The sequence below is a fragment of the Pan troglodytes genome, chromosome 7, assembly GCF_028858775.2.
Source record: "Pan troglodytes isolate AG18354 chromosome 7, NHGRI_mPanTro3-v2.0_pri, whole genome shotgun sequence".
Classification (NCBI taxonomy): Eukaryota; Metazoa; Chordata; class Mammalia; order Primates; family Hominidae; genus Pan; species Pan troglodytes.
Genome location: NC_072405.2, coordinates 16,796,186 through 16,822,829, shown reverse-complemented (window position 1 = coordinate 16,822,829; position 26,644 = coordinate 16,796,186). Strand labels below are relative to the sequence as shown.

Sequence of the window (26,644 nt, the reverse complement as noted above, 5' to 3'; positions counted from 1 at the left end):
GAAGCCACCCTGGGTGCCTCTGAGGTTTCCCAGTACACTGAGTTTTTTCCCACCTTCGGGTCTTTGCACTTGATCTTTCCTTACCTGGAAAATCTTACAGATGAGTGCTAATTGATGCAGAGGACTTAGAGTCCTCCCCCATGTTGCTTTGTGAAAGTATTTAATGGAGAGAATCATCAACTGAGAACACCTGCCGTAGGCATCTGTGAGTTTTGTAGCAGTGCTCTGCTTCTGAGTATCAGTGAGAGGAATGTTCTAACTCTCTGTGTTTAATCTCCACAGGGTTTAGGGGCTCAGGAGCAAGGAGCCACAGATCATATTAAAGTTCAAGTGAAAAATAACCACCTGGGACTCGGAGCTACCATCAATAATGAAGTGAGCAGCAGTGTGTGCCTCCTGGGTGTCTTTGCATAATTGGCTTCAGTCTTGTAAATCTGAAAGTTGATTGGTTCATCTGCTTCTGACCGTTGGTGCAGCACTTCTTTTTATTCACGTTTCCTCTTGAACACTGATGCTTTGAATGCGTGGCACTGTAACTCAGAGTCAGTGGCCTACCGCGCTTTTCATTTTTAGTATCATTGTTCCCTTTTGGAAAGGATCTAAACTGAAAAGTTTTGTTTCTAAGTTTTTGCAGCCAACATAATCTGGTAGGAAATCTGGGAAATTAGGTAAATTGAATTACTTTGGTTAGTTCAGTATCTCTGAGTAGTGGATTGGCGGAGCTAAAATTTTTAGCCACTAAAGAAAGAGTTTAGATAAAGTTGATTTCAAATGTAGTTCTTGAGGGATAGATAACACAGATATACTTATTTTCTTAGAAGAAGCGTTGCCCAGTAAACCTATTTCATATTCCTTTACCTTAAGCATTCTTAAAAATTGCTAAGAATGTGAGTAAGGCAGATTCGTACACTGAAACCCTGCTTCCCACTGGTTTGGGAGATCTTCATTCTCTTATAAAAGCCAGGTTCATTTTTTTTATAATAAACTTAATAGGTAACCACCTTACAAATGGGAACTCATCGATTCAGGGGACTTAAGGTTCTTCCTCCTCCCCTTCCTCAGAGTTTTGTAAAATTGGAGTTGATGCAAGTTATTAGAAGATTTTAATTCTACCTAGCAAAGAAGAGCATTCTTTTGTCCCGCATGGTTCTTGTCCTTTGAACTATGGAATTTCCCTTAGTGAGAAAAAAATAGTAATTTCATTATGTTTTACTTTAACATTTACCACACAGGTTGCCTGTTGATTATTTACTATAAATTGACTTGATCGATAAGTCATTCACATTTGAAATCAGGCCTTAAGCTTCCAGGAAGCCCCTTTTTAATACTGACCTGGATAAAGAGCATTTTAACTTTATATTATTTCTTGAATCCACTTAAATTTATCAAATAGTATTTTGATGGAACATTTAAAATTTCTTAATTAACCACTGGATTTCCTTGATTCCAAAATGTATCATCTCAGTTAGTGTAGGTAAACTACAGGCTTACCTCTCGTTCATTTCTTTGATATTTTCAGGACAACTGGATTGCCCATCAGGATGATTTTAACCAGCTTCTGGCCGAACTGAACACTTGCCACGGGCAGGAAACCGCAGGTAGGGAAATCAGATGACATAAGTTCTCAATGAAAATATGTTTATCTACTTTTTGTTTTTTGTTTTTATTATTTTTGACACATAATTATACATATTTATTGAGTATAGTGTCGTGTGCACAGTTTGTAATGTACACATGTGTTATGTTCATCAACATAATTGGCATATATATCACTTTAGACATTTATTATTTCTTTGTGTTGGGAGCATTTAAAATCTGTTCTTCTAGCTATTTGAAAATATAAAATAAAATATTTTTTATTATAGTCACCCTACAGTGCTATAGAACACTAGAGCTTTTTCCTCTTATCTAGTGGGACTTTTATATCCATTAGCCAATCTTTAGCTGTTCCTACATAGCTATTTTCCTTACACAGCTCTAATAACCACTATTCTGCTGTCTACTTTTATGAGCTCAACTCTTTTAGCTTTTCCATATGAACGAGAATATGTGATATTTATCTGTGCCTGGCTTATTTCACTTAATGTCCTCCAAGCTCACCCATGTTTCGTAAGGGTAAATAGTATTCCGTGGAGTGTATGCACCACATGTTTCCCCGTTCATGTGTTGGTGGACACTTAGGTTGATTCCATATCTTGGCTGTTGTGAATAGTGCTGCAGTGAACGTGGGTTTGCAGGTACCTCTGCAACATGCTGATTTCCTTTCCTTTGGGTAGTGCCTGGGAGTGGATTGCTGGATCATATAGTAGTTCTATTTTTAACTTTTTGAGGAGCTGCCATACTGGTTTCTGTAGTGGCTACATCAACAGTGCCTAAGAGTTCCAATTTCTCCGTATCCTAACCAGTAATTATCTTTTATATTTTTGATAATAGCCATCCTAATGGGTGTGAGATGATGTCTCACTGTGATTTGGATTTCCATTTCCCTAATGACTGATGTTAAGCATCTTTTCATCGCTTATTGGCCATTTTTATATCTTCTTTGAAGAAGTGTCTAAGTACTTTGCCCATTTTTTAATTGGATTTTGTTGTAATCTGCAAGCATTTTAATAAACATTCTTGTTTGTAAACAGTCTATTCCTTGTGTGTCATGTGTGAATAATCAAAAGATATTTGGTAGATTGAAAGAGAATTTTGTGGAGTGAAATAATGAATTAGACTTGAGTTCAGCAAACATTTATTGAGCTGTGTGCTGGGTACTAGTTTAGGTGTGAGGATCTGCAGAGGTATAAGACACAGTCCTGCTTGGACGTAGCTAGCAGAATATGCTGGTAATTACCTGGTAAAATCACAGCACACATCTAACCATAGGAAGGTTTATTGCAGTGCCGTGTGTGGAAGTGAGCCCAACAGTGTGAAGGGAAAGGTGCTTTGTTGGTATTTTTTCTAACCAGATTGGACTTTTTGTTGGAATGTATAACTTGGACAGTTTTCCTTATCCATAGGATCATGATTTTGAAATAACCTAACAGTTCTGTGTGTGGTTCTAATATGAAGGGCAATAATTTATTAGCAGAAGAAAAAGATAAGGAAAATGTTTTCTGAAAATACTGAATGACTCATATTAGGAAATGCAGGATCTATGAAGTAGTAAAGTTCAAGGACACTATTCCTTACTAATTATACACAGAAAACATCTTGATATTTACGATCACAGTTGAACTCAGTAGAAACACAGATAAGAATGTAAGCTTGGCTGGGCACGGTGTAATACCAGCACTTTGGGAGGCTGAGGCGGGCGGATCACCTGAGGTCGGGAGTTTGAGACCAGCCTGACCAACATGGAGAAACCCTGTCTCTATTAAAAATACAAAATTAGCTGGGCGTGGTGGCGCATGCCTGTAATCCCAGCTACTTGGAGGCTGAGGCAGGAGAATCGCTTAAACCCGGGAGGCGGAGGTTGTGGTGAGGCGAGATCACGCCATTGCACTGCAGCCTGGGCAACAAGAGTGAAACTCCATCTCCAAAAAAAAAAAGAATGTAAGAATGTAAGCATGAACATATAAGACTTGGAGATTAAATAGAATGCAGTGGTTTAGAGACAAACACCAGAGTCAGACTGCCTGGATTTTAATCCTGGTCTGACTTTTCATTTGTATGACATTCGGTAAATTGCTGAACATGGCTGTACCTCGATTTCCTCTTTGGTTAAATGGAAGCAGTAGTATCATCCTTGGAAGGTTGTTGTGAGGACTAAATGCATTATAACATCTAAGAAAAGCAAGCAGAGATACTCAGCACTGTAAGCCTCCTGATAGTGTGGCTGGCAAATCTAGAGACATAAACCACGATTAAGGCCAGAAAATTTACTTTACTCTGAAGGATTTCATAAAGAATCTAGGGTTTTATTTTCTCTCTCTTTTTTTTGTTTTTTGTTTGTTTGTTTTTTTTTTTTGAGATGGAGTCTCGCTCTGTGGCCCAGGCTGGAGTGCAGTGGCACAATCTTGGCTTACTGCCACCTCCGCCTCCCGGGTTCAAGCAATTCTCCTGCCTCAGCCTCCTGAGTAGCTGGGATTACAGGTGCACACCACCACGCCTGGCTAATTTTTGTATTTTTAATAGAGATGGGGTTTCACCATGTTGGTCAGGCTGGTCTCCAACTCCTGACCTTGTGATCCACCCACCTCAGCCTCTCAAGGTGCTGGGGTTACAGGCTTTAGCCACTGCACCTACCCTCATGATTAGTAGATCACAGTTAATAAAATTAGATCTGTTATACATTTTAATGAATGCTTATTAAACACATCTCTTTGGCAGTGCACCTCCTGATGAGCTGGGTTAGCGTAGGGGTGTGAGGGCTGGGCCAGCTGCTTTGATTGCTGCTTTGACAACAGTATTTTCCCTTGTCCCTCATTGATCCCAGTAAGAGGAAAGTTGTGCCTTTCCTTTGTAAAGTGGGAGGGGACACCCAGGAAAGGACGGCCAGATTGGTGCATAACTCAGACTCCGAGCAGTTTCAGGCATGAGTGTACGTGAACAAATAGATAGAAAGTGATTCCTGAAGGCCTGGTGGTGCTCATGCATCCTTCTTGATACTTGCATGCTGAGAAGGTAGAGACGCTCACCAGGTGATTCTTCTGCCCTCTCAAGGCTGAGAGAGCTGCTCTGTGAGGGCACGGTGTGGTGCTTCAGGATGTGGCCTCTCAGTCATGTCTGCCTGGGCTTCGGTCCCATCGCGGCGGCTTCGTGGGTGTGCCTTATCAGTGTCGTCCTCTGTAGTGAGTTCAGGCATCACAGCAGCTCTCTTATGGAATGGCTGTGGGAAGGAAATCCAAGAATTCATGGAAGGCCTCCAGTCCAGCGCCTCGTCCCTCACACACTTGCAGTCGATAGGAGCCGCTTTAAGCTGATGACTTCCTCTGTGATTTGTGATTGGAACATCAGTATTGAAAATGTTATGTGCCATATGAAGTGCAAAAGAGAAGAATTTACTAGTAGGATGTCTTTGCAAAAAATCCAAGGTGTCCCTGGGAAGTGGCTGCAGAAGAGAATGTTTCAGCTTGTGGAAATAATGAAGCCGTGCTGGGCTTTGCCTCAAGTGCGGAACATCTGCCTTCACGTTCTTCCGAGCCTGCTGTATAGTTCCCATAGGGAACTATACCTTTGAAATAAGTGACTCCTGGGAGGGGCTGCAGTGCAGTCACATGTTGTTGAATGGACACGTGCTTGTTTCGCTCCACTGTCAGGGTGAGAGTTTCTTTTTTTGCAATTTCTCTTATATCCTCTGAAGAAGGTTGGTTTGTTGGATTTTTTTTTTTTTTTTTTTTTGAGATGGAGTCTTGCTGTGTCACCCAGGCTGTAGTGCAGTGGTGTGATTTCGGCTCGCTGCAAGCTCCGCCTCCCAGGTTCACGCCATTCTCCTGCCTCAGCCTCCTGAGTAGCTGGGACTACAGGCACCCGCCACCACCCCCTGCTAATTTTTTTTTGTATTTTTAGTAGAGACGGGGTTTCACCATGTTAGCCAGGATGGTCTCGATCTCCTGACCTCATGATCTGCCTGCCACGGCCTCCAAAGTGCTGGGATTACAGGCAAGAGCCACTGCGCCCGGCCGGTTTTTTTCCAGTTTCTCTAACCTCATATCTGAATGTTCTTAAAACTAGGAAAATTTAGTTTCTCTTCTGCCTATGATCGTTTCTGTGGCACTCTTCTGTCTGAACTTGACAAGCAGATACAGGTGAGAGAATGCAGGGGGCTAGCTAATTTATAATTGACTCTAACCCCAGATCAACCTGCTCTGATATTTCAGGCAAGGACCTACTTTCTGGCTCACATTTTCCCTTCTGTCAAAGGCGTTACCACTCGGATGTCTTCCTCAATGGTGTGTTCCTGCTCCTTTTGCCCTTCCAGTTGTCCTTCCCGAAACCCTGAAAAGTGGCTTGGAGCCATTGCTGCTCCTCCATGCGTCACCCAATCGTCATCTCTGATCTGTATTTAGGTGATCATTTAACCGGTCTTACCTTTATTTACTTTTTAAAGGAAGTTTTTATTTTGAAATAATTACAGGCTTGTAGGAATTCGCAAAATAATTCAGAGAGTCCTGAACGTCTTTCCCCTTGCTCTCCCAGGGTGGAGAGACATTACATTGCTGTGGCTTTTCGCACCCGGGAAGTTGACATTTGGTGTTACTGTTAACTGCACCAAAAACCTTAGCCAGTTTTCTTCATTGTTTTTTGGTCTCCATTCATTTGTACATGGGCGGATGGTTCTGTGCAATTTTATCACAAGTGCAGATTCATGCAGCAACCACAATGGTGAAGATACAGGATTGGCCACCACGGCACAGCAACGTCATGCCTCATCTTTGTGTTTGTACCCACTGTACCTTCATCCTTGTCCCCTGGAAACCATTCATCTGTCCTCTCTCTCTGTAGTTTTGTCATGTCGAGAATGTTCTGTAGATGGAGTCATATGTTATGTTTGTAGATGGACCTCTCACTAAGCACAATGCCCTGGAGTTTGTTTTGGCCATTGTGGTGGCAGCGGCTGCCGCTCTTCACTGTGGAGTGGTATTCCACTGTAAGGATGGCCCAGGGGTTGCTCAGCTGTTCATGCATTCACACGTTGAAGGACTTGGGGGTGATTTTTGGTATTTTGCTATGATGAATAAGGCTAATGTGAACATTTGTGTCTAGGTTTTTGTGTGAACACAAGTTTTCATTTCTTCCTCAAGGATTTTCTAAATTTCTGGAGGGCAGCCTGGCCTGATCCATAGTATGCAAATTAAGGAAATATTTCTAATCATTTGACCCGTAGAAAGAAAACAGAGATCCAGCAGAAGGGTGCTGTTGCAGAGCAAATGAATGAAAGAGTTCAACCATTAATGATAGGGCTCCTAAAATTTTCTTTCAAGACTATCCACTGTTAGGAGAATAAATGAGATTGGATTACAAAGACTTTAATGTATTTTTTTCATCTTTTTTAAAGATTCCTCAGACAAGAAGGAAAAGAAATCTTTTAGCCTTGAGGAAAAGTCCAAAATCTCCAAAAACCGTGTTCACTATATGAAATTCACAAAAGGTAAGATTAAGCATTTCTTTACTTGTTATTGAAATCTATGTGTTTGTCCTGAGTTGCTTGAAGCATTTTAGCTCTGGGCCAATAGCGACTTCATGCCTTATGGACAGCTCCGACTGCATTGCTGTGAAACAGTGCTGGAGTCTTGGCATTGACTGTGGTATGCCTGAGGATCTTGTTAGAATTCAGATCTAGGAGATCTGAGATGGGACCCAGATTAGGTTTTAGACTGTGAACAAGTCCTGTGGTGGAGCTAAAAAATGGAATCAGCTTATATTTAGAGGAAAACGGGACTTTATGTAGCTAGGTCAGAAAATAATTTTAATTTCTTTTCCAACATTTTTAGCTGCATGGTGTTTTTTCACAGCTGAAGGTTGGTGTTAAATAGCTCTTAATACGCCAGGTTAGAGAATTATGCTCTATATTGATACCTCCAGTGTGATAAAGCACACTCCCTGGTTGACCCTTTATTCCACGTAATTTCTCCATTTCACAGCGTAGGCATTCCATAGTCATTGCCAAGTCAGGTAAAAAGCCGTTTGAGACCTGGGTGAGAATTCCTATTCCTTCATCACCACCTCCCCAGCCCCTTCCCGGTATGTGATATCATTTGTGCATGCGGTTGTCGTCTTCAGCCACTAGGTGGCGATCTTGCATTGGAAAGAAGAATTTAAGCTACTAGAACCAACTTCCTAGTTTGTCTGTAGAACAGTATCATGAATTAGAAACCTACTTATTACATAGTTTACATAAGAAGCGTGATGATGCTGCTGATGCTGTGATATCTAGTCTCTGTTGATGGTTCTTTCCTGGGAGGTTGGATGTGTTTCTACCTTGATATGCCAGGAACAGCACATCTCTGCTTTGGTCTTCTGGGAATGTCATGCGTATCAGGGCATTGCTGGGAAGCTCTTAACTTGTACAGCCAGCCTGGGTAGCAGTGGGAGCTGGAATCCCCACTACTCTGAAGTATTGATGATGCTTTTCATTTAGGGCCAGGAGCCCAAAAGTGAGGGCTGGGTTTGGTTGAGGTGAGAGGCCGTGGCAGAGCTGAGTGGATTGGGGATTGTGTGCAGGGAGAGGCTGGGCCTCCCTTCCCTCTCCAGCAGCCGTGGCTCTTCCGCTTCCTCCGTTCTTTCTCTCACGTGGAACTTTCTTGGCTGTCGCCCGTATCCCTTCTGACTGGGGTTCTTCTCCACCCCAGCCTGCTACGGAACAGAATACAGGCTTCCTTGGCCCTCAGTCCTTTTGAAGAGAGGGTACATGCTCACTTCATACCCAGTCCCTGAAATAGCATTTCTTTTTTCATTAGACTGTAGAGAAAAACTAGAGATCACAGAAGGTGCTGTTGCAGAGCAAATTAATAAAACTCAGTGACCTGTAACTTTCGGATGATGTGGCAGCCTTTTACGCTTTCACTTTTACAGGTAGAATCTTCTAATTTTCCTTTGGTGCCAGACTGCATGCATGATTTCATCTGAAGCATTTGCTGAGGCTGGGATAAGCCTCTGTAATCTGCTTTAATCTAATGGATGCCGGGAGCATCTGCTTTCTATTTCTAGTTAAGCCACTCCTTTGCTGGGTGACCCTGTGAGACTGCTGAGTGCCTCGTGCCTTCATTTTCTGTCTTCCAGCGAGGATTCTGTATCTATTAGCCTTGCCTGGGGAGAAGAGGGAGTCAGTATGCAGAATAGAAAGAGTCTCGGATCTATTGTCAGATTGCAGAGAAGAGCTGGAGTGGAGACGGGAAGGACATGCATACTGGGCCTACGTAGGAAAGGGAGAAGGAAGCAAAAGTCCAGGGAGTGAAGAAAAGAATGGATTATCAGCTAGCTTTCCAATCACGGTGCAAACTTATTTTAAAGTTTCCTCTAGGGTGGACTATCTTAGATCACAGAAAATCTCACTCTGGCCATTACTCGCTCAGACAAGTCACCTACCCATTTCCCTTCAGACTCAGTTTCCTCTTTTGTAAAATGTGGATACATTTGTAAGTGACTATTAAGTTCTAAGGTAGGTTCTGTTTTATGATTTATTAGAAATGACCCATTTCATGGAAGTTTTGCTTTTTCAGCATTGTAGATAATAAAGATTTTCACCAGTGGGTATGCTGATAATGACTGTAACTCATTCACGTAGTTGATGAGGATGATTCATATTGTAACTCATGTATGGTCCAGGAAATCAAACAGGAAGATGCAATTGTACATAGCTTGGTAAGAGTGAAGATAAAAATTTTACTCTACTAAGATTACAGTAGCAAATAGTGTTGTAAAATTTGCTACTGGCTAAATATCAGCTGTATCATTATTTTTATTTTTATTTTGAGACAGGATCTCACTCTGTTGCCCAGGCTGGAGCACAGAGGAACAATCTCAGCTCACTGCAGACTTGACCTTCTGGGCTCAAGTGATCCTCCTGCCTTAGCCTCCCAACGTGCTGGGACTACAGGTGTGAGCCACTGCACCTGGTTGGTTATATCGTTTTAGTTCTGATATATAATTATTCCTTTCCCTGGTCCTGAGTTTATAATTCTAACTTGAGCTAATTTATTGTATAATTTTAAAAGTCAGTTTTATCATACTTATTTAAAGGCTCAACTCCGGCTTGGTTTGTGGTTTTTTGTATTTTTTTTTAATGCAAAAGGTCTCTGCAGATAGAGGCTATATCTGCAGAGGGGAAAATGTCAATCGATACAAAGCCATTTCTGAGGTTTTCTGACTGGATGGTGAGACGTTGGCAGGAGAGCAGGAGAGCAGTGCTTCCTCCCCTCAGTTATGCAGTTGTTGGATGAAAGTTGCATAAACTGTAATTGTGCAGCTTTATCCTGGGAATCTTGCAGACTTCTTAATCCTTTGAGAGTTTGGGCTATTTTATGTGCTACTGAAACAAGGAAACTACATGCCTAACGCATGTGCAGGTGCTCGGCTTCCTGGTCGGGAAATACAGAATTGGTATTCACAGTGCAGTCAGCCCCGCCCCTCAGTCGCACACTGGTAGTGAGGAGCATTCAATCTCCTCTTCTGATTCTTTTGACATTTAAATAAATATCAGGTAGCACCTGGTAGGCTTTTTGAAAATTCTGACTCTTATTATTGGTTATTAGGGTCTGACCTGTGTCACTCACACTGACTCTTTCCACTTTCCTGGTTTATGGTGTCTTTTAGTGGAGTTACTCTTATCTTCTGCCCTGGGTTGACTGCCAGTTCTGTGTGTTTGCCATTTAAAAAAATAAAAATAAAAGTATGTCATTTTATTTGTCCTTCTTGATTGAATAATGCAAATGAATTTTCTAAACTATTGAAGCTACCTACATAAACCTTAAGTGTTTTTTTATTTTAGCAAACACATTCCTTGCCCTTCGCTTCTTTACTCTCGGCAGCTCAACTCTGCTTTTCCATAGAGTTGGTTTTTTGAGCCTCAGTTCTAATACAGCTTGTTGGGTTATTGCTAAACTGTTTCCAAACCATCTTGATTCCTAAGTTCTCGTGTCTGTGAAAGTTTTAATTGCCTCCCATGTGGATTTCTTGGTATTGTAAATGTGTCTGACTATAGCAGTAATGTTCCTCCCTTCCCAGTAGCTACTCTGATAGACTGGGAAACTGATAATCATGATTATTAGACAAACAGCTAAAGCAATCCTAAATAGAGTGTTCTTCCTTGAAAGCACCTGCTCATCCTTGCAGGAACTTTCAGTTTGACTCTTGGAGGCCTTTCTTACTGGTTCTGGAAATGTTACGCATTGAAGACTAATAGATGAACCAAATCCAGATAGATCTGTTTCCTATTCAGTTTTCTTCATTGTTGTTTTCTCTAAGTTTATCAACAGTATTTTGTATGATTTGACCATAATTCAGAACTGAAACAAATAAGCTTTTTAAATGCTTTTTAAATTTGTGGTATTTACTCAAAAGTGGCCATAATTTCCTGGTGTTTATAAGCTTTCCATCAGGACCGTTAATTAGTAACTATCTCAAGGTCACTTCCATCTTCACCTTTTTGTCCACCTTTTATGTTCCTTTCCACTGGTCTCTGACTCTTCTGTCTTCTCTGTGTTCTTGTTTTCCACATCAAATCCAGAGCAAGGCCTGTAACAATCCTGGTTTCTACATTTACTTAAGTGAACTTTGCTAAAGACTAAAAATTTCTGATACCAGAATCCATCATCAAAACTTTAGACACAGTTGCACCTTCATTGGTATAGCTTACTGTCTCTACCAGCTTGACAGTTTTCCCTTTGACTTTCAGATCTGTTTTGAATCTGTGTGTTCACATTTTGACATCGTGTTTTAAAACTGTGATCTCACATGTACCCTCTCTTCCTTCATCCCTCCAGCATTCCTTTTAGTCGAATTGCTGTAAAAGAGACCTGAATTTGCATTTTCTAGAGTGTTTCTATTCCAGAGGATAGGTTAGGGATAGATGGCCAGTACACATTTTGAATTAAGTACAGCTGCCTTTTCTGAAGTACAAATTGTGCTTTGCGTTGGAAAATGGGTTGTGCTGGCAGCAAAGCTGTGAGGACATCTCTACACCTCCGATGAGTTTGTCCACCTCTTCCCGCTACAACCAGTTTTCTTCCCCACTTTCCCGGTTCATTTTCTGCCCTATCTGTGATGTGCATCGTCTGTTCTTAAGTAGGTTTTCTTTTGGGTCTTTTTGTGTGGGTCCTATTTAATCATAAATGAGAAGCAGGAGGGCTTAGTGTCAAGCTCAGGTAGGAAGGAGAGCAGCAGGCAGAGCCCAGAGGAGCCTGCCCTCCTGGCAGGAACAGGTCATACCGCCTGGGCCACTTCATCTGGTACTGCTGCCTAGGAAACTGGTTTTGGCACCTGGTTTTGCATTAAATTGAAGGGTGTTTTGTTTTTTTAATTTCACGGAGTCACTGAGCAATATCATATTTAAGTGCCCCAGTGATAGTCAGTGAACTAGAACCTTCTGGGTCATGACATTACTTTGCCAAGTCAGTGTGCTACAGGAAACCAAGAAGACAAGTGAGTCTGTGACGGTGGAACTCGGCTTCCAGCGTGAGACTCACATTTCTGTGTCTGACCCAGAACCTCCCTCGCCCAGAGCCTCAAGCCTTTACATGGAGTAGTTACATTTTAAAATGCATTTACCATGCCGTTGACAAATGGGACTAGATTTGGCCGACTTCTCACAGAGGATTATTGGGTAGAAGTGGAAATTCCAAAGAAGTGAATTTTAAATTAGTTGATTTGTGGGTTTGAAATGAAAGAGTTTAGTGTTTTAAATAAGAACCATAGAGCCATTTAATTTCCTACTCTCCCTATGTAGCTTTTTATTTAGAGACAATATAGCTAGAGCAGTAAAGAACATTTTAAGAAGGAAAATCTGAAACCCTGTCACCCTTATACAATATTTTTGATTTACATATATTCTTTTAAAATTTTTATTTGTTGAGTTAATTATTAAGGTCCTGTGTGTCAAATATGATACGTTCTCATTCATGTGCATATGTGGAGTCTGGAGCTGTGTATCTAGTAATATTTTTTCATGTGTATTTTGTAATCTTCTAAGTAGGTAGCTCATGTCTCTGAAGCAAATGAGATCTATTTTTAAATGAGGAACCCAGAGACCCAGGAATTGCACCTTGAGGGCATAGCGGGAGTAGGGTGAGCTGTAGAATTTAGCTTTCCTTGCAGTCAGTATGCTCTAGGTTGTTTCTACAATTAAGAGAATGTCAAGAGTTCTGGTTCTAAAACATTTACTTGGTTTTAAAATTTAATTAATTTTGTTTACTAGTGAAAGAGTTGTAATGAAAAAGTGGGTAGAAAGTCAGTAGTTACAAAATTGTTTCTTTCTTTCCCAAAAGCCATTTTCCTTTGAGGTGCTGCATAGTTCATGTCTGCGCTCCTTCTTTTAGGAAGAACGGTCTTACTGAAAAGCATCACATTGTTTTTCTAGGGAAGGATCTGTCATCTCGGAGCAAAACAGATCTTGACTGCATTTTTGGGAAAAGACAGAGTAAGAAGACTCCCGAGGTATAAAGCCACATACAGTTTCCGTGTTCCGCTTTAATACTGTCTGATTTTCACCTGTGTATAGGACTGTTTCTATCTATGACTAGTACTTTTCTGACAAAGTTTCAAAAACACTTTGGAGGCTTCATGCACAGCCTAGATATGATCCTTTTAATAATATTAGTGGGTACATAATGTTTTATAAGGAATCTTTAAAAAAAAGAATAAGTGTTTTCTGGTGTTTGTCTTTTGTTCTTTTTGTTTTGGTGTGAGGACTAGATTAAACTTGGGGAAGAATACCCATTGCCGATACAATCAGAGGGGAAAATATCTCTTCCATGGCCGAGAAGGGGAGGGATTTTGTCTGTTCTGCTCAAACTGCGTTACTCCATTTGGAATGGAGGTGGGAGGAAGCATGTCATCTTCATTCTCTAGAACCAGCCTGTCCCATTCTAACAGCATTTGAGACAGCGCTAGATCAGCACCATCTATAAGGGGGTTTGATGGGTATTTCCTCTATTATACAATATTATTTGCCTTACAACTAGAAGAAAAGAATGGGGTGACTAAACTACACCCTCAATGGAATGAAATCCATAATTTATTCTAATTATTAAATTGGGCTGTATAATATTGCAAAGAATTTTTTGTGCCGTTTTGAAGTGTAAGAGACAGCCCTGGATATAGTTTGAGATATATTAGGATTATGGATTTCTAAAGATAACAGGCTAAAAATATTTAGAACTGGCATTGTCTGAGAAAATCTGGAATATATGGTTGTGACCACTATTACTCAGCTAATCTGGTATGTTGTACTGATGATCTTTTATTGGTTTGTAGCCAGGGCCCTTGGTGACCATAGAACAAAAAAGACGACTTGGTTTATTGATTCCTGGCATTTTTCCAGACTGACAGAAATCTTTATTTCTAGGGTGGTAATTTGTTTCTTAATAGTAATAATTTTTAGAGAGTCCAGAATTACCAGTGGTTAGAAGTCTCATTTGGTGATTCCCTGTGCAGATTGGGACTGAATTCCTGGGTCTTTTAGCCCCTGTGTGCCCCTGCACCCTCAGCAGATGGAAGCAGCAGGCTGGGAAAGGATACCTGGCTTTGGTGCCTGCGCGGACTATGCTGAGTCACGGGATAGGCAGTGGTCACTAGGGAGGAGCCGCTCTGACATCAGGCCGTGCCGGCTGCTCCTTCACAAGGGGCTGCTGGAAACAGCCATGGTCAGACAGGCTGGCTTCTGGTTGTACCTCTGCCCTCAGTGCTCACCGTGAGACCTGGACTACGCCACTCTTCCTTGTTCACCAAGGACATGGCCTCTGGCTTATCCCAGCCTCCTCTCCAACCCCTCTTCCTTGACTCTCTCAGTCGTCTCCGTGTCCTCAGGAAGAACTAGAATTCCAGTCTCGCGCCTCTTGCACTCCATCTCCTTTGCTCTGCCCAACAGCTGCCCCCACCCCACGATCACACCCTGAGCCTTTGTATCAACTCCACGTCCCTCCCATTCCTTGAGATCACCCCCATCTCCCCAGCCGCATGGGGCTCACGTGCCTTCTATACTGGCGTTTCCACATCCCTGCACGTTGATCCTCTCTTCTGCCTGCCGCTCACCCACCACCCCCAGCCTTTGCCTTCCCGGACACCCTCTATGAAAATGTACAGTTGAACAGATCAGGGAGGGAAATATTACTTGTGAGCTTTTGTAGAACTTTAAGAGAATTTATGTGTTTGGTGCAGAAAGCTCTTAGTTGTAAGAGATCAGAGGTTTCTGATCCTCTGGCAGATTTCTGTTTGAGAATTTATTGGTGTTGGGTGCCTTGAGGTTTTCAACACTGTGTGGTGTTACTTGACTCTTTGGTAGCTAAGTCATATTAAAGTGAGACACCCACCTGTGTTTGAGGAGCTTCAAAAGCAGTTCCCTAATGCTAGCCCCAGGAAAATCTCTTTTGGTCCAGTGTGTGTAGAGATGATCAACCTTGATGCAACATCGTGTTTTGTGTGAGATTTCCATTAGTGACATCTCTCTCTCTCTTCCAGTTCAGTGTTTTCTTCCAGTGATAAATTTAGGTCCTACCTTTTGGTGAGGTGGTCTTCTACCAGGCCCTGCTCTCCGTCTGTAGCCATAGTTCTCAACAAGGTCGTCCTGGCATTGCCTAATGAGCTTTAAACAAATGCTAATGCCAGGGTTCTGCCCAAGACCGATTAAATTGAATCTTGGGTCAGGGTCCAGGTATCTATATTACAAAAGGAGAAAAATTAAAAAAAAATTTTTTTAATTCCTCCCCAACTGTTGCAGCAGTTATTCTGACGTTCAGTAAGGAGCGAGGGTTGAGAACACGGGGATAGCCTGCCATGCAGCTGTACTGAGAGCTTCTGGCTTCCGGGTCGTGAGTAACACTGAGGACAGAGCTCCTCAAGTCCTGCCGTGTGTACAGGTCTTCCTTGTCAAACTGCAGATTCCAACTCAGGAAGCCTGGGCGGGGGCTGAGAGCGTGTATATCCCCATCCGAGGAGCCCCCAGGTGACGCTGCTGCTGGCCTGTGTGCCACACTGAGGAGGTCGCGTCTAGGCAGTATTTTCCATTTGACATGCCCGCATGTGTGCAGAAAACAGAATCTATTTAAATGTAATCACATTTAAGACAGACAGAGTATCTTTCTATAAAGCAAAATGACCTCTACATTTATCTTTGACATCCATGTGGATTTTCATATGTTAAGTTTGCTTTTATTGAGGTATACCGGTACCTTCCTTGAGTAGACTATTGCTAAGAAACCTTACCTTGTTAGTTACAACAGCCCTTATAGTCAAAGGCAGGAGGACTTTGATCAGATTTGTTTGAAAATACAACCTCTTTCGGCTCCCATCCTCAGTTGGCGGGTATGTTGCATGTTGTTGCTTCGCTTGACTCTCATAGCCCTGTCGGTCTGGATTTATATTTGGCATTGCAGAGGCCAAGGTGTTGCTGGAGGTCACCTACCTCCAGAGTCCTGGAAACCGTGGTAGTCGGGCCATTAAGGTAGCAGTAGCTCTGTGGGTGCTCTCGTTAGGTGCTGATGCTGATCTGTCTTCAGCATCCAGAGTTCCAGAACCTTGGCGTTAACTACGTTCTTGGCTTGGGTAACAGCATCACCCTTGCAATAAGGGAAGCCTACTGATTTTAATTTCTACAGCTCCTGACTGCCATCGTAGAATTCCAATTTTATTAAGCACCTGTATGCCAAACCCTGTGCTGGATTTTTCTCATTTCATCCTCACAGCAATCCCGTCATGTAAACATCAGTATCTCCTCTGTAGCAGTGAGGAAACTGAGGCACAGAGAGAATTATTAGAACGCTCCAAAATGGCACACGTGGGCTTTAAATCTGTGTCCCTCCAATTCCAAAATCAGCCTTTCTTCTATACAGCAGTCCTGCCGAAGTTAATGAACTCTTTCTCATTTAACAAAAAATCTACATCTAAGGGGGTTAGTTAGGCCTTAGCAGCTTCTGTTGAGCTTCACCGGAGACACCAGTGGTTGATGCTGTATCGTAACTTTGTGGGAAAATGATTGGCTGTTGCTATTTTGTGGAAAATAATGGTTTAAATTTCAAAACTTCTTTACCTTACCTCTAGTCAGAGGTGAGCTGTTAGGGGTTGACAAGCATGTGACCAGGTGTCCAGGCCAGCCTAAAGAACGACTTGACTTCCTTATTGGCTGGAGGCTGAATTAAGAAAGAGCTTGAGCATCTGGAGCATAGATGTTGTGTTGCTTGTGTATTTTTTCGTCTCTCTATTGAACTGGATGATCTGAATATATTTATATCTAAGAAACATCTGCAGCCCTTGATTAATAGTCATGAGGGTTTTTTCTTTAACTTTTTATAGATGAACAGGATGTTGCAAAGATAGTACAGGGGTTCTGTGTACCCTTCATCTGGTTTTCCCCAGTGGTTACATCTTACGTAACTACAGTACAGCATGATGAAACCAGGAAATTGGCATTGGTACCATCTGCTCATACAGCTCTATGCCCCTTTATCACATTTGTGGATTGTGTAACCATTATTATCTCAGTGAAGATCCTGAACTATTTCATTACCACCAAGGCCTCCCTCGTGCTAACCCCAATCATAGTTGCATACCCCTCCAACACCGCCCGTGACCCTGGCAATCACAGCTGCCGACAGAATTGTCTGATTAGGAGTGGAATATCGTGTGTACAGACCACATGGTCTCTCCGTTTGATGCTGAGGCTGCTCAGATCTGCAGGGGTCACTACCCAGTGCTAAAGGCCGGTTGTCGTTTCCGTGATCTACTTCCTGCACTTAGCCATGCTCAGTGTTATTTTCTATTTTATGAGTCTTTAGAGAACTCCTTGTAGAGATCAAATCATTTGATGTCTTTAAAGTTCACTCCAATTGGTTAAATCATCTACTTAATAACTTCAGGAGTATGTTAAACTGTGAAGTGATATGTAAGTACAAAGTGGTATCGTGACAAGTTTTGTCATCTGTAGCCTGCTGGTGTTGGAGAGCTCATGGTGTTGGCAGTATCTCAGGGTACACTCACTGTAGTGAGTTTGTGACCTCCTTTAAATTGCATGCAAAACGTGTGTGGGCCCACGTGCAGAGCTTTCATTGGATTTTGGCAGGTGTCCTTGGTCCAAAAAGAAGCTTTAAAATCTAAGACTATGCATTTAAAAGTCTTCATTCAAAAAAAAAAATTACTTAAAATGTAAATTTTCTTTGTGAGCATAGTAGGAATGAACTTTGTGTTGTGTAGTGGAACAAACTATGCCGAGTGAAGAATGTGCTCTCTTAATTATTTTGAATATAATGTATAGAAATTAAAAGAAAATTATATCAAAGCGAAACAACAATCCAAGCTAAATGCAAGATTTCTAGGACATGTTTATGAAACTTAAATCATGCTTTCTGTCCTCTCTCTGACCTTTTTGCGTCTAATAAAGAAATTGCTAGCTGGGCACAGTGGCTCGTGCCTATAATCCCAACATTTTGGGAGGCCGAGGCAGGAGGATTGCCTGAGCTCGAGTTTGAAACCAGCCTGGGCAACATAGTGAGACATCGTCTCTACCAAAAATTTAAAAAATTAGCCAGGCTCAGTGGCATCCACCTGTAGTCTCAGCTACTCAGGAGGCTGGAGATGGGAGGATTGCTTGAGTCTAGGAGATTGAGGCTGCAGTGAGCTATCATCACGCCACCGCACTCCAGCCTGGGTTACAGAGTGAGACCCTGTCTCAAAAAAACAAAAAAGAAAAAGAAGAAATTGCTTCACTGTGTTTTACATGTGGACTTTTTCATTTGTGGCATACACTGGCCAGCGAACACCTTAGAGAGGATTTGTGTTCTCATTCCTGGGTCCCCAGCATGTGACTGGCTCCAGTGCTTGGCACGTGGTAGAGATTCAGTCAGTTGAAGCCTCATCATTCTTCTCTTTTTAAAAAATGGACTTTGTTGCCATAAAAATCATGGTTTATATAGCATCATTGTTGATATTTGAAATGTCTTTTCCTTTTGAAACGTTCTAATAAATAAGTATTTCTTCTCTGAGAGTAGGAAGTACTCATAATCTACATTCTATGCCATGCACAATCTACTTGTGGATTCTTGAGAAAGGATTATTGAATAAATGTTTGCTCACACCATTTTATGTTTTTAAAAATCAATCCAATTTGCCAGAAACTGGCTTTCAGACCTTGCATTTCTCTCTAGAATAGTTTTTCACAGCTCTGGCTGTTTTTCATTGCTCAGAAGATAAAGCATTCCTACTGCTTGAAGGACTCTCCTCTGACTTTGTTGGTGCTTCGTGTTTCCTCCAGACACAGCAGCTGTCAGGAGGCGCTGTTTCCCTGCTGAATCCGGCTATTCAGAAGTACTTGTTTCAACGGTGAAAGACCATCACGAACTGCCAGTTGCTCTGAAAACTTCTCATAAAGTGTTCTGTGTGGGGACGGCTGGTTGCACATTTCTAATTTCCAAGTTCTTCCTTTTCCCACCATCTTTGTTGTATATTGATTTGGAAGATAATAACTGGTTTGGAGTGCACCTAAATTGGAGATGTATGCACTTTCTGTGGAGACAAAGAAATGATCGAAGATAATGAATTGAGATTCCCAGGGCCCCTTGAGACCTGCAGCTGGTACTTGTGCTGGCCGGTGCCTGCCGGGGCCTGTGTACATAAGCGTGTGTCTTCTCTCACTTGGTTTGCAATTTGAAGTTGGAGACACTGAAAAACAAATTCCATCAGTTCCTATCTGGTTGAACTTCCTGCTACTCTTTTTTTTTTTCCTCTCTCATTTTTTTCCCTCCCCCACCTTCCCAGTTTCCTTCCTCTCTCCAGCTTGTTTCCGGATTGAGCCTTATCACTAGAGAAAATACTCCGAAACCGGAGTGAGGATGGAGAATGTGTTACCAGCATTCTCACTTCGTTTCTCTGTTTAGCATGCTTCTGGCATGGGCTCCTGGCAAAATAATTCTCCGTTTCTTCACCTCTCTAACCTGATTGAATTAGAACCGTCATGAGAGTTTCACTCTCCCAGGATACCAGATCAATAATCGTTTTCCTTTCAATTCTTCTGCTGGCTTTTGCTTTTTGAGGCAAAGCATGACTTCTTTGCAGTTTGTGTTCCTTTCTCATCTCTGTCAGTCTCCTTTTTTTCCCCATTGCTTGCTGATTATCCAGTCTGAAAATGAATTCCAAGCAGACGCTTCTGCTTTGCTTGGTGGAATTCATGAGGTATTTTGGACCATTCATTTTTCTGGTTGGATTCAATGCCTTAAGTTCCTCATGGGGAAGATCAATGAGAAGAGTCTCTTTATTGCCTTAATTTTTCAAGTGCCTTTTAATTCAAGGGTGTTTCTCCTTTTCTGAATTTTCACACTGATACCCAACGTTTATGGTTAGGTGAGTTTCAAGAGGGGTTTATAGGAGGTGGACCCCCCTTCCTGCACCCATCGCTCCACCCTCCCCCCACTCCACATCTGGACACCAAAGTAATCTTCTAATTAAGAACCTTGTAGTTAGGGAGAACTATAAGCCCACAAACAAGCCAATTAATACACTTGAGTTCCAAAATTCATTTTTTCCCAACAGTGATGACTTCAGTAATTCTTGTCATCATTTTGACCATTGATAACAGAATCCTGATTCAAAATGATCTCTGTGAGCTGGGACAGTTGGCCAAAACATTTTCACTGCTTTAAGGTGAAAGCTTAGGAAGATACGTACAGTCATTTACTTCTAGAAAGATCTAATTTGCTAGCAGCTTGATGAAAATTAGTTAGAAGGTAGGACATGTATCCTGACCACAAGTTTAACCTAAGCCAAATTGTGTCTGGTCGCACCTGTCCTGAGCGCAGGCTGGGCGGTGTCAGAGAGGCTGGGCGGTGTCAGGGAGGCTGTGCCCACTTGGTGAAAGCAACAGACTTGTAGCTTGTGTTCCTCACAGGTGACTGTGCTTGAACGGCTCTGTGCGGGCCTGGGTGTCATGGGTGTCATGTTTTCAAGGAGTACGTTCAGGGATTTGCCTTCTGGGACAGTGGCGTCTGGAAAGCATGTCATGCACAGAAACAGATGGAAGAAATGGGTGTGGTTATCAGGGTGACAGTTTGGACAAAGGAAGAACTAGCACTGACCGATGAAATTCATTGAAAGGTAACAACTCAGGAAAAGGAAGCAGCCTGCATGGGCTGGCAGAGCTGCTGGCCACAGTGCACGTCTCCTGGGGAGTGCCCTGTGCAGGTTCTGGTACCAGGCAAGAGTCCCAGCTAAATGCATTCAAGCCCTTCCAGCTCTGACCTTCTCTCATTCTGGAGTAAAGAGAACACATGAAATGATCACATTTGAAACGGTGCTGGCAGGTTTAAGTCTTGACTTGAAGTTTTACGTTTTCCTCGACCACAAAGGAGAGGACATTACTTGGATTCTTCTTGATTCTTACATACTTGAGCAATTTTGGCTTTATCTACTTATGCGCTTTATTCAGTAGATGAATATGAAAGGCTCTTGATGTGTCCAAACAAGAGATGAAATAGACTTCAGGTAAAATAGCAAGTCATCTGTCTTAGCAGATTCAAGACTTAAAGAGTAACTGGAACTGTTGAGTGTCAAGGTGAAGTTACCTTCACCTTGGGTAGGGTGTTCCTATTTTATCTGTAAACTCAGTTATCTATAAATGAGTCTTGAGTTACTTGTTTGTGTAGCAGATTCTGTTTTCCAAAGATGGCCTCAGTGATACCTCTCATTCCACATGCTCTTCTAAGTGGGCCCTTACCACCTCCACACCAGGAGGTGGAGTCTGGCCCCCTCCCCTCTACCCAGGTGGGCCTGGAACTTGCTTGTAGCCAAGACAGTCTAGCAGTAGGGTTCCAGGTGACTTCTGAGGCCTGGTTGGCTGGAACACTTGCTCTTGAAGCTTTCATGTAAATAGTCCAGCTGCCCCGAGCCCCAAGCTGTGAGGAGGCCCAGTGCCCAGGCAAGCCCCCGTGGAGAGACCATGATCAGTGAGTTATGCAGGCACCCTGAGGTTGCCTGGGGAGCAGGTGCCTGGCCAGCTCCCCTTTTTGCTAGCTCTCCCCACCTTTTGACAATATCCGCGTGAGAGACCCTGAGCCAGGACTGCCCAGCCCAGCCCTTCCTGGAATTGCTAACCCACAGAAATAGGGTGAACAGGGAAATGGCTGATATGTTTGAAGCCACTGAGTGTCAGGATGGTTTATTGTGTAGATAAATGAAATGGCTGTCTCAGGATTTGTCTTCCTGTGGTTCTGTGATTAGACATTGATACCTGGTATCAAATATATATACCTGGTAGAACCATCTGAGCCAGTAGAATGAGGAAATCAGGTCATCTAATGAATGTTCTACTCTGGTTTCTTCTAAAGGGCAACTCGTTCAGGGCCATATAGTGTTGTGAATAGGCACTTGAGATCTCGTTTCATATGCCTGCATTTGAGCCCAAGAGTAGTTTGAAGACTGTGTGATTTGGGGCAAGTTATTTAACCTCTCTGAGCCCCAGCTTCTTCATTTGTAAATGGGGATAATAAAAGATCCAGGGAGGATTAAATAATAAGCCACGAAGAACTCTTAGCGAAGTGCCCAGCACATGGTAAATGCCCAGTGCAACTTAGCTGCTGCTGCTGTTGACACCACTGTCGTCACAGTCAGCACCAACACTCTCACAGTTTAAAATGGCCAATAATAACTTATAGGAAACATCCTTTAGAACTGAGAAAATTGTATCTGTGTGTGCGTAGTCACAATATTTAATATAAACCTACTGAGTGAACAGGGTCATTGCTGAGAAGCACGTCCTTCTCAAAGTCCTCTAGTGAAGTGACTCTTGTCTGCCATTTTGCCATTACAGCAGTGGTAGAGGACATCCTAATGCGTCAGTTTTGTTTAATTGATGTTGAAGATAAGTAATGACTAAGGCAATGACATTCTAATACCATGTTCTCTGCAGTTTTGGGTGGAAGTACAGACATTTGGTTACTTGTTTTCCTTCACAGTAGTGAGCACCTGCTGACATGCTCGGTAGTTCCCTTGTTGACTGCTTGCCTTCCCTTAGGAGACTGGGATCCCCGTGAAGGCAGGAATTTTTATATTTCCTCATATCTAGAATTATGCCTGGCATGGAGTGGGTTCTCAATAAGGTTCTTGCTGAATTGAATTCATCTGTTGAAATAGGCCTTAAACAATTTGGGGACACAGGCAGGGAGCTGCTCATGCTCACTGAGTCTGTCAGGAGGCACAGACACACAGAAGAATTGGAAGCTGAGCTAGGCCTGAAGGGTAGGAGTTCTCTGGCTGGACAAGGCATCAAAAGGCAAAAGCAGCATGAGCCACGACTCGTCCCGGCCTCCGACACAAATGCCAGTGGGGTCCAGGAATATAACTAGCAATGTGGAAGTCATCGTTAAATCAGTTGGGAAGGAAGGAAACAGTAGTGTCTTGTCTGAAGGCTTCTGATATGGTTTGGATGTGTGTCCCCTCCAAACCCCATGTTGAATTGTAATCCCCAGTGTCGGAGGTGTGGCTTGGTGGGAGGTGTTTGTGTTGTTGGGGCGGATCCCTTATGCATGACTTGATATCCTCATGGTAATGAATGAGTTCTCACTCTGAGTTCACACGAGATCTGGTTGTTTAAGAGCCTGGCACCTCCTCCTGCCATCTCGCCATGTGATGGACTGGCTCTCCCTTCTCCTTCCATCATGGTTGGAAGCTTCCCAAGGCCTCACCAGGAGCAGATGCCATCGGCACACCTCCTATGCAACCTGCAGAACTGTGAGCCAAAATCAAACCTCTTTACTTTATAAATTACCCAGCCTCACGTATTTCTTTATAGCAATACAAAAACAGACTAACACAGCTTCCAAGATTCATAAAATTAGAATGATGAACGAGGATGGTGATGATAAACTGTGTGATTGCATAGCAAAGACGAGCTCCTTAGACCTGCCTTGATGAGTGTGCTGTCAGTGGACATGTTGAAGATGTGCTTCTTGTCCTGGATGTGTGAATGTTCCTATCTGTCCTCCTCTTGAACTTCACTTCTTTGTGTTTTCAGTGCCCTCACAGCATAGGAACAGGTAAGAAGCTTAGATAACCCACAGTGCAGTGGGATATTGGCTGGCTGGAGTGACTTTGGTGTGAATAGTGCTTGAGATGGGTTACTCACAGCCTCTTCTAATTCAGAGTGCAGGGAAAATGAGCCCCGTGAGTAAGAAGCATTACAGAGCTATATTTTCTATTGAGCACAGCTTTTGATAAAAGGAAGAAGAGCTAAATATTGACTTTTGGGGCCTGTTCTATCAGTGGTCTGTAAATCAACAGATAAATTATTGCTCTTCAGAAACAGAAAGGCTACTCTTTCGCTTGAAGACATGTGTGCCTTTCTTTTATTTGTTCTTTCTCTTTATTGGTAGAGGATCTTCCCTCCAGCCACTTGCTCCTTAGGGGTTTTGTTAAGGACTGAAGGGGAACTGAAGGGAGCTCTTTTGATTTATCTTCTGTTCTTTCCTTTTGGTCACTCCACAGGGCTAAAATAGCCGAGTTGGCTTTAATGTGTCGCCATTAGAGACCAAACATTAGCTGAAATAAACCATCATACCTCACAATGAAAAATGTCCTCTGATTGGCTAATTAATCAGTCAAAGGGGAATGACATGGCTCTCGGCTTGAGGGACTCTGCTAGAGAGAAACAGGCTGTTGATAAATGGTTTTCCAACAAATTCATATATCAAGGAAACTTAGTCATTTTTTAACTACAGTTTGTGTGACTGCAGTTTTTTTTCCAACTTTTCCTTTTCTGCTGCTCTTGCTTTTTAGGCTGTGTTTTTGTGTTGTTGATAGAAAAATATAGGAGTTTAGATATGAGAAAATAAATGCTTCCTACTTATTCATGTCAGATAGGCTGATTGGTTTTGACTATCTAGGTTTACCAATAGGTGAAAATCAGATTGTTTTTCCCAAGATGAAATTATCTTTTCCTGGCTTCCTTCCGAGTTAAGATCTCCAGCTTCTGGTCCACATTGCGTGAGTTAAAATCTTGGCTCTATCAGTTGCTAGCACTGCGCTACTGGACACGCTATGTAACCTCTCTGTACTTTAATTTTTGTATCTTTAAACAGGGATAATAGTAACATCATCTATTAGGACTGTTGTCAGAATTAAATGAGATCACATAAAGCATTTGAACAATGACTCATAGATAGCGATTATGTGTTGCGATAATGCTTGTTATTTTTAGCGATAATAGATAGATAGTGATAATGCTTGTTATTTTTTAATCAAAGTAATATATGCACCTAGATGTAAAAAAGTTAAGCTCCGCCAAACAGCTTTTAAAGAAAGAGCATTCTGTAGTCATGCTTGCCACTCCACCTCACAAGCCTCCTCCCTACAGCACTTTCAATTCTTCTTCAGTTATTTGGTATTTACCTTCATATTTTACAATAATAACTTGCATTGACATTTTTCCATGTCATAATTTTTAAAATGTGGACTTCTGTTTTGGTAGATTAAGATCTGGGCCTTTACACCACTCAAACTACTGATTGTATTGTATAATAATTAGTGAATTTGTTATTTGGGGTTTATATTTTTATTGCTATGTAAATATCATACCCTGCTAAGCCAAATAGTGTACAATAATATTTCCTGTAACAATTTTTGGTTGTTTTCTGATGGGAAACAAAAGCATTCTGTATATCTGTGTGATTTTGTTTTTTCCCTCTAGACTCTTTGGTAGCCTCTTAATATAAAACTTTCAGTGTGTCAGCTGCATCAGATCATCTGTCAGCTGGATCTGTCTCCCAGGAGACCTCTCTCTTAAGATTTCCACCTCCCAGCTCCCTCAGGACTAGTTGCTGGCTCGGCCATTTCCCTGGCCTCCTGGACTTTTCCCCAGCCTTGCTCCTTTTAGCTCCTCTGTGTCCTCACTCATCTTCCACAGCTTTCTGAAAAGGGCACAGGTCTGAAAATCTCTATTAATACTGTGGCAGGTGGTCTGGGTATAGAATTCTGAGTTGAAAATCATTTTCCTTCAGCATTTTGAAGGTATTACTCTAGTGTCTTCTGATAGCCATTGTTGCAGTTCTTATTTTAGTCCTTAGCACAGACCTGTGTATCTCATTTTCAGAAGGTTTTAGAATCTTAACATGCTTAGATTCTAAAACCCCATGGGAATGAGTTGGTTGGGCGTTTTTATTCACCAGGCACTTGGTAGAACTTTCAGTATGAAGATTCATATCCTTCCATGAGTTCTGGAACATTACCTGTTTCATAATTTTTTCCCCTCTGTTTTGTCAGGAAGCCAGTAGTTGAAGCACTGACATCTTGAATTCCTCCTCAGATTTTTCTTTTGTCTCCAATTTTTCTGTATCTTTGTTCTACTTTGGTGGGGGTGGGGGGGTGGGGGGGATTTTCTTGATTTTTATTTTCCAAACTTCTTATTATAAGGTAAGTTTTGCTGTCATATTTTTAATTTTCAAGAGCTATGTCTTACTATTTCATTGTTTGTTATTTTTTAATAATGTCCCGTTCTTGTCTCATGGATACAACCGTATGTTCCTCGGCCTCTGGAGGCATTGTGTTTTTCACACATTCGCAGATTGTTTTCCTGTCTTGGTCCTCTGAGTTCCTCTTTTCTTTTGGTTTTGGTTTGCTCCCTTCATGAGGGAGGATTTCCCCCACATAGTCCGATGATCCTTTGCCGTCCGCTGTAATTTAACAGTCAATTAATGAAGAGCCATTTGAAAGCTGTTTGCAGAGGCAGCCTTCTCAGATGGGGAGTTTGCCATTTCCTTAGGGAGCCCCCAGATGTCAGAGTTGGCGGGTCTTTCTGTCACTGGGGCTTGGCTTCTCTAGAGAAGCCCTCTCACTGGGGCCATGGACGTGGGCTCTGGTGGACTAGTGGGGAGGTCCTCCTACATGCCCTGGCCTCCCTCCTGTCAGGAGCGCCTCCCCTGCCCTCCGCTGCATCCTAGGGCCTGCCGGCAGAGCCTCTGGGGGTCAGTTTTTCCAGGGGTTATACCTTCTGTTGCCTCACATGTTTCTCTTGTAGAGGAAACACTGG

General features: G+C 42.3%; 1 protein-coding gene and 1 non-coding gene across 7 annotated transcripts in view; both read left to right on the top strand.

Moving 5' to 3' along the window:
- PINX1 (PIN2 (TERF1) interacting telomerase inhibitor 1) overlaps positions 1-26,644 on the top strand; it is a 139,268-nt gene that overhangs the window by 6,900 nt on the left and 105,724 nt on the right. For 4 of the 6 annotated variants that reach the window (XM_054656525.2, XM_009440235.5, XM_016959085.4 and 1 more), the window contains exons 3-6: positions 283-375; positions 1,520-1,598; positions 6,986-7,078; positions 13,004-13,080. In XM_054656525.2, coding sequence (XP_054512500.1) covers positions 283-375; positions 1,520-1,598; positions 6,986-7,078; positions 13,004-13,080 — 342 coding nt within the window. The remainder of the gene's footprint in view (positions 1-282; positions 376-1,519; positions 1,599-6,985; positions 7,079-13,003; positions 13,081-26,644) is intronic. The other 2 variants (XM_016959088.3, XM_016959086.4) reach the window with 2 other exon arrangements.
- Positions 7,786-7,854, top strand: MIR1322 (microRNA mir-1322). Its single transcript, NR_035662.1, has one exon. It is a non-coding gene; the product is annotated as a microRNA mir-1322 (primary transcript).